This window comes from Dermacentor variabilis, chromosome 2, assembly GCF_050947875.1.
Source record: "Dermacentor variabilis isolate Ectoservices chromosome 2, ASM5094787v1, whole genome shotgun sequence".
Lineage (NCBI taxonomy): Eukaryota > Metazoa > Arthropoda > Arachnida > Ixodida > Ixodidae > Dermacentor > Dermacentor variabilis.
In genome coordinates this window covers 103121495-103133511 of record NC_134569.1, presented here as the reverse complement: position 1 = coordinate 103133511, position 12017 = coordinate 103121495, and the positions used below count along the sequence as shown (strand labels likewise).

The 12017-nt window shown below is 50.5% G+C and overlaps 1 protein-coding gene across 1 annotated transcript in view; it reads left to right on the top strand.

Moving 5' to 3' along the window:
- LOC142572432 (peroxisomal ATPase PEX1-like) overlaps window positions 1-12017 on the top strand; it is a 96188-nt gene that overhangs the window by 71934 nt on the left and 12237 nt on the right. The window contains exons 20-21 of the mRNA XM_075681535.1: window positions 4088-4263; window positions 5450-5569. Coding sequence (XP_075537650.1) covers window positions 4088-4263; window positions 5450-5525 — 252 coding nt within the window. The 3' untranslated portion in view covers window positions 5526-5569. The remainder of the gene's footprint in view (window positions 1-4087; window positions 4264-5449; window positions 5570-12017) is intronic.

Genomic DNA, 12017 nt, shown 5'->3' with positions numbered 1-12017 from the left:
GCGCGCGCAACGGCAACCACATGAAGCGCGTCACCGACGAATTTTCCGCCCGGCACGTCGAAAAAGCGTTCCATGTTTTTGCTGCCTTATGTTCAGCTGCCCGGCGCTTTGACCGGGGATAACGTGCTTGAGAGATATTCGTAATAAAGAACAAATGGAAAGACGTGGTTGGCTCATCGGCAGTGAGGTAGCATTGCTGCATCGTAGAAAAAGAAGAGAGAGAAAGAGAAAGAAGGGTGCTCAGGATAACATGAAGCAAGCAAGGAAGATAGTGACGCCCAGTCACATTCACCACAGTGCGGCGCACTGTGGTGCATGTGAACAGTGCGGCGCAAGAAACAGATGCAACTACAAGGATCAGCGCTCTTTCCGTGTGGCACCTGTCTCCTGTGCCGTACTGTTCTATACCTGCTCTTTACCAAGGTGTACCAACCGGTCCACTTCATTTCAGCCCCCTGTTAGCCTATAATGCTGCACTGATGCACGTACGGCCTGTTCCAGCGCTGTCTATGACAACGAATTTCATTGTTGCAACTGATTACACACATCGTGTTCTGGAGAGTCGCCTGGGAAGGAACCTGAACTCTTTAGGCCAACGAAATTTTGGTCCGCGTCAACAACGCAGCTTCAGATATATATATATATATATATATATATATATATATATATATATATATATATCAGCCTCCGTGCTGCATTTCACGTTTGAAATACGAGCGGATGCGCCACAAAGAGCTCGCGATACTATACCTTTTTGGTAGCGAAACTAAAGAAATTGGCAGTGGCTTAGCTCGACTATGCCAGGATATATGTAGCGAAAGCTAAGGCATAGTATGGTTAGCCTTGGTTAATCTTGATTGCAAATCCAGGTTAGGCAGGTTGTCTAGCTATGTTGCGGTGTTTTTAGCCAGTCGTTTGGCGCGCGATTCGTCTGTTTCCTTGGGCGATTCGTTTCCTCTTCATCTCGTTCCGATGTCGATTCCGGGCCTCCTCCTGCTTATCAGAATTGTCGCCGTCCATACTGCCGCCTCAACTGAGGTGGCGGCGCACGCGAGCTCTCCTTTTCAATCCTCCGACATGTTATCAGGCATGCGACGCAGCTGGCGAAGCGAGCGGAGGCGAACGCAACGACGAGAAACGCGGTGTGACGTCATGCGCCTCCTCGGAGCACGGCCACGGCGAAATCGCAAGTTCGCGGCCGGTAAAGCTTTCGCTTTAAAAAGAAAAAAAATTACCGACGATTACGTTACTTCCTAATGCGAAATTTGAGCGCAGCAAATAAGCTGTTTCACCTTTTCGATAGATTGAGGCAAAGAAATCGAGCAACACATGTATGCGCTATCACAGAATTTTTTTTTATTTTTCACACGTATTCCTTTAACAAAGACTCCACTAACAGTTCTTGACAGTCATGAAGGAAGCTTTGTGGTCGGAGAAATATACTGATATATGTTCGACTTGGTACACCAATGCTTGATTCTCAAAGACGAGATCTATACAAGTGCCTCGCGAGGTTGTCACAGCCGTGGGACGCGTTACGAGCGAGAGGAACGGGATGTTCTCCCGCATAAGTGTTAGGAAATTGCTGTTTGTCTTTATGTCAAGCCGCCACCGATCTGGCTCTCTGATTGCCACCGCACAGGGCGAACGGCAGCGGCAATTTCGGCTCGGGCGGTGCACATATACAGATCCGCCGCCACCGATCTGGCTCTCTGATTGCCACCGCACAGGGGTTGCATTGGAAGAGGAGCGAAGAAAGGAATTAAGTTCGAGCCGGCGCTTTGACAACCGGAGACTCGCAGGAAGAGGGGGGAGGGGGGCGGCGTGTACACCCAGCGGCAAACGATGGGGGCAGAAGCGCGCGCAGCAAGCGGACAACACGATAAAGGGAGGAGGGAAGAGATAGCAGCGACTGACTGATGCCGCTGACGCCGATAGTGAGTCAACCCCAGCTGCGGAGTTGGTTTCAGGGACAACGAATAACCGGCGCGTCGGCAACTGAAGAGCACCCTATCCGCCACACAAGAACAGGGGGGGGGGGAGGACCCTTTCCTCCTCTTTCTGCATGGCGGCGACGGTGTTCTATGCAGTCACGTTATCTTGACTCTCTAGCGGCGTCAGCGGCATCCAGCGGTATCAGTCGGTCGCTGCTAGCGCTGGGGGGATGAAAGGGGGGCGGAGCTGGTTACGAGGCCGACGACGACGCGAAACCCAGGAACGGACGCCAAAGAGCTGCGCTCTAAAAAAGCCACCGTTACCGTTCGCTTGAAGTGGCGTACACATGACCAAGAACGTTCAGAACCAGCGCGGACGGCCGTGCCGAAAGAAAATGTGCACAAACCATCGGAGATGATTGTCAATGTAAGCAAATTGCCCGAACAAACGATTTAGCAAGCGGCAGCACCACTCGGTTGCTCGAGAGCGCGTGCCCTTTCACTCGGCGACTTCCCTCGCCTTCCCGCGGAATTCCTTCGTGGCAGCCGTGGAGAGCGAGCGCGTCCACTTCATGCTGTCTTCAGTATGTCGGCGTCAACGCCGTGAGCGTTCGGCAGAACGCACGCCTGCGCCTGCAGTGTATGTGACGGGCGTCTACTTGGACGGGAGAACATAGACCCCTACAGCTTCGGCCCCTCCCCTTTCTGAAAAAAAAAATGCAAGAAAGTTGCAGTTTCGCCCGAGAGGTGAAGCATCGATTGCGATAGTAAATTAGTAGACAGCTATACAAAGTAAGGATAATAGTTTTATCGGCCGAATAAACTTGTAGTAAACATTCGCTTACTAAATAAATTAACAACCATGGTGTCACGCGCGCACAAGCAAACAAGAACAAATCTCCCGCGATGACCGCGCACACTCGCTTTCAAAACGCTGGAGTGAGGAAGCGCGGCAGCAGCAGCGGGTGGGTTGACCTTCGTGCTGCCTCTCGCTTCAACGCGAACTAAGCGGCGAGAACACAGTGCACGCAAAAATATAAGCATTCGGCGCACTCTTTCCCTATGGCAGATTGCTTTCAGGACCCCCACGTCCGCGCCATACGCAACGGCCACCGAAGTAGAACGTCCCCTCCCCTCCCCTGGTTCTTTGCGCGCGATGGGAAGCTGCACGCTACCTCCCTGCTTTCCTCCTTTGCGCGCGCGAGATTGAGCTGCCGCCGTCGGCTCGCCCTCGCACTCTTTCACTGGCACATACAATATACGGTGCGCAGCGACGGTGTTATCGCAATTGGAGTGTACACGCAACATCACGGTGACGCCGACGACGGTGGAAATGCGCCTGGAGTGTCCATATAATTGCTGTCGCAGTAATAAATTTCATTCATTCATACTTGGTGGGCGAGAATCCGGTGTGGAGCAGCAGTGGGCTGGGCGACGGTGCCCCCCCCCCACCCCTCGTTCCCTCCCCGCCACCTAGTTGCGCGAGAGTTCACGCACGACGGCCCTTCCTGCCTTCCTTGACCCGCCTCCCCATTTCGCAACTCCGTTGCACGAGAGCACACGCCCTTTCTCTCGACTGGTTTCCTCGCCTTCCCTCTCCCAAGTACGACCACCGTCGTACCACCGACACGTCACGAAAGCGACGGGAAGAGCCAAAGAAAGTTATCCGCTTTAAAATCCCGGAGGCGACGGGCTCGAGCTTACGTGATATGCGCTAACCACTAAATGCACGCGGCGGCTAACAGAAAACTTAGACAATCACCAGCCCTAACAGCTTTGGAAAGATTGCTTCAATATTATGTACCACTCATTGATAATCGATTTTGCCAAAATGAAATTTCTTTGAAGTTAGCCTTTAATTGTAGCAGGAGCTGTGCTTTTTCCCTTTTACCACTTTCATATATGCTTTCTCCTTCGCTAAGTTCTACACTTGCCGTGTACTCAGACTCAATGGCGCATTTGGTAAGTGGCACTCAGATGGAGATTTTGCCGGTTGTATTTGCAAGACAAAACCTCGTGCAGCCATTATGGTGTAGCAGTAGTCCAAACCCGTGGTCCAAACTATTGCGCTTCCCAGGTCTCGGTTCAAATCAATTGCGGTCGCCTAGCGCGCTTTGTGGACTTCGCGCGTTGATAGCTGGCGTTTATCGCAGGTGAGCGCGCTCTCCGAGAACTTGCTCGGCCATGGCCCGAGACGCCAGCAGCATCGCCGGTCGCGGCGGGACAGCACCGCCCTGGCGCTTAGCATCCACCAGCGGCACTTGGAGCAGGCGCTCGCCAACACGTCCGCCTCCATCTCCGACTTCGAGAGGAGGAAGTTCGACACCATGTGAGACGCATTCTTTGCCGTATGCATGCGTTGTACCCAACCTAAACCAAACCAACGCGCCTTAGCAAGATTAGAATGGTGGAACGTACTTCAACGCAAAGCGTCGTCGCAAGTGAGGTCATTGTTTACTTGAAGCTTGTCGCACGTGGTTTCTTTAGTGGTGGTGTTCGGAGTTGAGCACGTCACCGTTGTCATTTATGGCGGTCTCCATGCTGCTCAACTATATAGTGTTGCAATGCGGGCTTGTTGGCATAGCATCTTGGAATACTCTTGTAGCGGATACAGACGAGGGCGCAAGAAGGCACATGGCGCCGTGTCCGCGTCTTTCGTGTGCATTATTGCGTCCTCGTCTGGATATATGCGCTGCAGTTCTACTCTTGCTGCACTCTGACCAAATATTTGCAGAAGTGCGCCACCGGCGTACGGCATTGCCGCCCCAACTGTAGGCGTCCCCTGCGACTCATCGAGCCTGGTGAAACACCGTGTTCATGCCACGTTTTTGCGTAGCGTTACCACTTTACCCTTACCGTGGCCGGTCCGCACCTGGCCAACTCACCGTCGACGCAGGTGCGACTATCGCGCGCTCTCTAAGCGATGGTAGAACATGACTGTTGAGGCAACGGGTGGTAGCGCAGTTCTATATAGGTGAACCTTTTAACACACCGTTACCGTTACCCGCCGTGGTTGCTCAGTGGCTGTGGTGTTGGGCTCCTGAGCACAAGGTCGCGGGATCGAATCCCGGCCACAGCGGCCGCATTTCGATGGGGGCGAAATGCGAAAACACCCGTGTACTTAGATTAAGGTGCACGTTAAAGAACCCCAGCTGGTCGAAATTTCCGGAGCCCTCCACTACGGCGTGCCTCGTAATCAGAAAGTGATTTTGGCACGTAAAACCCCATAATTTAATTTAATCGTTATCGTTCTATTGCAGACAGTGATAAGGCGGGTCAGTTGCCGATTGCGCAGATATACGGCCGTAGCGTGTCGCAAACACGTGGGGGACTCGTGGTTGACCAGGTAAACATGTGGCCACAGTGGAGACGTAGAACAATGCTGAATGGTTTGTTTAACGCGACAAGTCTTGTTATCCCGCTTCTTCAATGATTGAAATACAGACTAAGAACTACCGACAAGTGTGATTCCTCTGTTCGCGCTTTCTTTCTTTTATTTCCTTAACTGTCCGTAGATACTCTCTGTTCCAATCGGGTTCGTCGCTTGCTGAGCTTCGAATGGCAGCTGGGCAGCGTGTGACGCTGGCCTGAACGCCCCCTGGAACGGTGGTGTTCTCAGCGGATCTCGTTCTTCGGTGAGTTTCTTTTCTTTCTCTCTCTTTTTTTCTGTAATCGGCAGCATTTTATGAGTGTGTCTGCAGGCAGTTTGTATGTCAAAGTACTGCTATAATCTGAAGCGCACGTCATTGGGATATAAGAGAGAACAGAGGACGTGTATGCATGGTACGTTTACCACAACAAACTTACCGCCTCCTAAGAACCATACAGGGCTGAATGCGTCCTAGCGAGAATGTCGCCTTATTTAACCGCGGTCAGTGACAGCTCTTCAAAACGTGCCGCTTTGGCACCACTTAGTGCGTTTCCTTACGCGCATAACTGATATATAGTAACGATTTATTAAGCGGGATTGCGTATCTCAATTTAGTGCGATACTTCTTAGTGGTTGCGCACATTCACGTTCAAACTTATACGTCAGATCTAAAATGTTAGAGGCTCTCATAGAGCTGTCCTTGTGTGCTGTATACCTGCCGAGTGTTGCGTACTCCAGGGTAGCGTATCGTACTGTTGCCGAGTTGTAGCGACGCCTGCCTATCGAAGCTCGACCGACGCTTACTATTGGGTAGCGTGGCGTTGTCGGCCGGCTGCAGGCATCCGGTAGACCATGGCGACCGGGCAAGGGCGTGACGATTTCTTTTGCGAAACTTGCACAGTTTATTCAAAGGTTGATGAAAGATGTTGAGAAGAGAATGAAGTGATCTAAAAAAGTACATTTCGGAGCCCCTTAAATAGGCTCTCTACAATCGTGGGAGGGATCTTGCTTCCGTTGACGTCACGTGACCGGCACAGAGTCTGATTCGTGGAAAGAGGGCCCCTCCTCCTCCGGTTATACCGAGCCTGCTACAAGGAGGAGGGCGTCCCGCTTCCGGTTATGCCAAGCCCTAGGTCCGGGAATCGCAGACGGTTATCCTTCTCTTCTGGGCGTTGCTGGTTCGCGGAAGTTCCCCTGTAGAGCTTGACAGTTCGAGGAAAGCGTCCCTCTAAAGTCGCACACACACACACACACACACGCACGCACGCACGCACGCACGCACGCACGCACGCACGCACGCACACACACACACACAAACAAGCAAACACACACACACACACACACACACACACACACACACACACACAAGATCCCTGTAAACACTGCGGGGCTTCCGCCAGACCGGCAGACACTCGAGATGACCATGGCGAATTAGGAAGTCACGCTTCATTTTGACGAGGCATGGTGCGTGAAAGTCCTTTCTGCACGAGGTGCTAGACGCCAGCCGTAACACGAAGCACTAACATTTTGTTCTCTTTTATAATATATCACTATTACTAAATAAATCTTACCCACCTAACATCTTTGCTAATGATACCGTATTGCAGACGTATCTTCAGCTTTAGACCATATCAGTGTTCTGTAGATTAACAGCTTTTGAAGTGGACAGGACTTTGTAAAGGTTACGTCGTAAGTACCTGAGCATACGTTTAGCATTGCTTATGATGTGCACGTCTGGATAGACGTCAGCAAAATATGCGTCGTGAAAATCCGAGGATTAGCAGCCGTGTACAGTACGCACTGTTCCCGCCGGCGCGCCAGCTGCTCAGAGGTATACTAAAGAGGAGTATGATTTCTTCTGTATCAGTACATTACCATTCTACAATATAAAAAAAGACCACTCTTATCACTATAAGATGCTTGGTAAGCAAGAAAAAGTGCAATAACAAAAGGCGGGTGGCGACGCCGCCGTGAAGTTACCGCACCAACTCTCCGTGACGTCATGGATTTTGACAGCGTGTTCTATATTCGCGGACAACTTTCTGTGGCAATGAAGGGAAAGCCACGGGCCCGTGTCTGCGACACATGTGTTATGGCGCCAAGTAGTCCGCCAGCATTTGACAGCGTTTTTGGTTGCTCGGAACAGACGCTGAATCGACGCAGCTTCACGTGTGACGGTTTCGCGTTTTCCCAGACGCGGAAGGGAAAAGCCGCAAAATAAGTAAACTTTTACATTCAGTGGTGTGTTTTATCTGATTTAACTGTTGCTTGTAAGGTGTTTATGTTTTCTCTTCCCCAGCTTAAACTAACGTGGATGAAAACACAGAACTCTTTTCAGAAGCGCTCTTACTTGTGTGCGCTTTTCCTCCGTAGCTTTCCCTTCATTGCCACAGAAAGTTGTCCGCGAGTATAGAGTATAGGGGCTAATTAATTGTTTTGCGGTAAAAATAAACTACACTGTGCGCCAAAGGAGCCATAGATTGAACATGGAGAATATCGGGAAGACAATAAAAGCCGAAGCGGCATAAATGCGTAAAAAAGAAAGAACTTGAAATCCGTGGCGTCACAGTGACGTACCGGAGTTGGGGATTCAACGCGAAATTCAAAAACCGAAACTGTGACCTTCATTTTCTCTTTTTATAACCGACCTATCATTTCAAAATTAACAACAGAGTTTTCAAAGTGCGCTTTATCCGTCTAAACTGATTCTGTGTTTTGCTTATTTGATATCGAGATTTTGATTACTATTGCACTGTTCTCGTTTATATCCAGCAGATTTTTCTTAAAAGCTGTATTTGCTCGTGCCCTGTGTGCTGTTAAGGGCGTCGTCCAGCGCATTTGATGGCTTTTTGACCGTCTTCATCTCTCAAAATCTCAACCCCCGCTATTGGAATATTGATTGATTGATTGATTGATTGATTGATTGATTGATTGATTGATTGATTGATCGGTCTATTGATTACTCGATTGAAGTGACAAATAGAACGAAGAAAACAAGACGCCACCTGAATGTTACCGAATTGGAACGAGTGTCTATTCTCAGAGGATTAGCTTCGAGCTCGCCCGGTTACGCTGCAGCGGGTGAACGATTGACCTGATCTTATTGAGCGTTTCATTTTGATCACTTTCGTAAATATTTCCTCTTCTCAACACGTTCGCTATTAAGTTCACTTGTGGGCCCGAGGGGGTGACATGGGAGGGCACGAGCCAACAAGGAAGACGCGCGCGTCTTCCGGGTGCGACGCCGCCAGCCCTTGCGTTGCAGGAAGCGCCACCGTGTTTGCTGTCAGCCCATTTGCGGCGGGGTCAAACAAACCGAACTGGCTGCCCGGCAGCGCGGCACACGCGCACACACAGGGAATCGTAAACGCGGCGGCACGTGACAAGGGCCTCTTGTTAGGGAAGCGATAAGGAGATAACAGGGTCCGTGGGGTAGGAAGTGGCTTCAGGCAAGGCGTAATAAACGCAGCATTAAGCAACCTCTTCTGCGGTTTGCCTGCCCCCCGGCAATCCTGCGGAACGGCGCGGCGGTCCGCGTTTGTCTGCGGCGGTGGAGTAAGAGGGAACCGTTGTCAGATGGGAAGAGGACTAGAGGGAGCTGTCGCGAGATCCGCGGCGCGTCGTCAGAAATGTTTTGGTCAACCGAGCGTGCGATCATCCGATTTCTCCGGGTCCCTTAGGCGGGCCGACCTGCCCGCCCGACTGCTTGCGTTCTGTGCACCGCGCAGGTGGAGGAGTAACGTGTGTATTGCGCCGATCTGTAATGAGCGGTGTACGCCGCCCCCTGCTTCCTCGTTGTCGCAACCGCGTCTGTCTCGCGTGGCGCTTGCTTTCCCCGAGGTTGTGTCGGAAAAAAAAAGAAAGAAAGAAAGCAGGTAAATAGAGAGGGAGAGAGAGAGAGAGGAAAAAAGGACGTAAGGAGAGGTGGAAATAAAATGATGACGGCCTCTTCGTTTCGCTTTCTCGCGCTCCTTTTGTGGGATGTGCCAAAGAGGGATGCGGGCCGGCTCCTAGCCTTGCTCCCGTCGGCGTGATGTTTGTTGTATACGCGCGGTCGCTTTATATGCGCGTTTTCTTAGCCTGCTTAGTGTGTACCAGGCGGCGCCGTAAACGCTTTCACCCATCGCGCCCTTCTTCGTCTACACCTCCCACTCGTGGCTCGAGAAAAGCAGCCAGCGGTGCCCTTCAGGCTTTTGTCGCTCCTCAGAGCACTCGACGACTCGACGGGGAGGAATAATCAGGAGGCTCTTATTATGACTCCCTTTCCGCTTTCCCCTGTTTTTGTCGTTTCCCTACTTGCTTCTTCTTCCTCATCTTTTTCTCCTTGTAGTAGAAGTCATCGTACCGTGTGTTTGCTTAATACGCCACCCCTGGGGTGCCTTTCTCAACGCTCCTCCTCGTATACGCTCGTGTGTGTGTGTGTGCCTGTGGCCTTACGACGTGCCCACGGGGGGAGGGGGGGAGGTCTTGTTTCTCTTCGGCGCCCCCTGCTACTCCGCACGATGATTGCTGCTTATCGGCTTGCGCTTCTTCTTCTCGTTCCGTTGTCGGCCCTGGGCGTTTCGCGCAAAATTGAGTTTCGTCTTCCCTCCGGCGCGCCGGCGGCAGCGAGAGTTTGCTTTCGCTTCCTCGACCTCCGCCGATTCGCTCGGTGGCTTGCTTGCTTCTTCGTTGCGCTCGCTGCACTTCGGGTCGCCACATCTTGTTCGCCGGCGCGATTTCTTTTCCAGTTGCTTGCTCTTTTGGCTCCTTCGCTCGTTTTTTTTTTTCTTCTCCTTTTCTTTCACGGTGCCTTTCCGAACACTGTATGCACGGAATGACTTTTGTCACTCTTTTCTCGGCGACAACGCTTTTCGGGCGGTCTCTCCTTAGAAGGGCGATCGCACGTTTGACTGCTTGATGAGTGGGAATTACCTACGGATCGGTGGCTTTTAAGGGTGTTTGGCAAGGCATGATCGACAGTTTGGCGTCGTGTTGCTTTTCTTTTGCCTCCCCTCCCTCTCATTTCCTCACAACTCTCCTTATATTTCTTCTTGTTGGTCACGTGGTTTGTGCCCGACCAATGACGTTCGTCTTTCTTTCGGGTGCAGGCGCCGAAAGAACAAATCGGCGCCCTCCGTTTTCGACGTCCTCCTCCGCCTTGTCTTTCGTGTCAGTCCGTGTTTGTCCTCTTTCTTTGCGGTTATTTGTACCCTGAGCGGCGGGCTTTTCTGCAAGCCTCTCAAGCGTTACACATCTTAGCGGTCGGTTCAATTTATGTGCTATTTCCTGACGGGACTAGCTAACTGTTAATTTTTTATTTTTATGTTAAAGAGAAATTTCCTTACGGGATTGTTCACTTTACGCTACAGTGACTACTGGCATTAGAGTAACCATTGCTCACTCAACATTTTTAGTGCACATGGTATTCAAGGGAGGCGTAGCTTACGACAAACCAACGTCTTCCTTCGTTGCGGTTCGGGGAGAGGGTGGTGGTGAAAGTTCTCGGCATTACTTCTTTCTTTCTTCCTTTCTTTCTTTCTTTCTTTCATTCTTTCTTTCTTTCTTTCTTTCTTTCTTTCCTTTTTTCTTTCTTTCACATTTAAAGTTCACTGCTGTACTGCTCCGAAATGCGGCTTTCATTCCACACTTCTGCAATTGTCCGCTACCTGAAAGTCTAGTCTGTGGGCCGCTTCATAACATAAATGTTGCAAGATGGGCTATATTAACCGTTGTGGGCATACTCCGTGGAGAGGAGATGGAAAGGAAGGATACGGATGGCTACCCGACGCCACCCTTCACTGGGGATGAGAAGCGTTTGCTAAACACGTACAGTTTACCCAGCTGGTAAGAAAGTCAATAGAACCGCATTCTTTATCGGAACAAGTCGCTGCTATGGCGTGTTAGCCATATATCTAATCTTTATATGAAATGGTTTACAGGCTTTTATGCCAGCTGTCTAACTGGCGCGGAACACTAATATCCATTCTCTTTAACTGTGTGCTATACTGTGTTTATGGTCTCCGCCGTCCTTATCGCCCATTTCCTTTTCGATTTGAAACAGCTGTCTTGATCATTACCGAAGCGCCATACGTGCTCTTGTAATTGCTGTACAGAATGCATTCAAGGAACGTACAGAACTTTTTCTGCTTATTTCTGAACCTCGTACGAGAAGGAATGTATGCGACCGCTTTACGTATCTCAGAAACGCATCCATCCTTCAGATATTTCACATAAACCAAGTATATTTGCGAAACGCTTTTATTTAATTTTAGTACATTTTATCGAGCCAAGTTTTGTTATGTTGGTAACTGATTCCTCTTTACCAGTAGTTGTTGTTTTTGTCCTGAGTGGCCGTGGCACATACCCACAGTGGGGGATTTTTTTTACCAGCAGTAGGGTAGCTGTATCTAAATCAGGGTTAACTTCTTTCTCCTTCACCTCTGTGTCCTTCAAACTGAAAAAGTGGATGTTTCCCACTGACCGCAAGGCCTCAATCGAAGAACTCACACCATCTGAGCGAACGTGAGTTCTCTTGAAAAGTTTACCGGTAACGGCGCCGCCTTGCTTTAACTACAGCACGTGTGCGTAAGGCAGTTCTTGATCGAATGGGACGTCTCGCGTGGAAGCCCGCTGTTCGCGCGGTGTTTGACTTTGGCGAGAAAGCGATCGAATGCACGATGGAAGTTTGCGGGCTAACGAACCTGGTGAACAAGTCTACGGAATACAGAAGA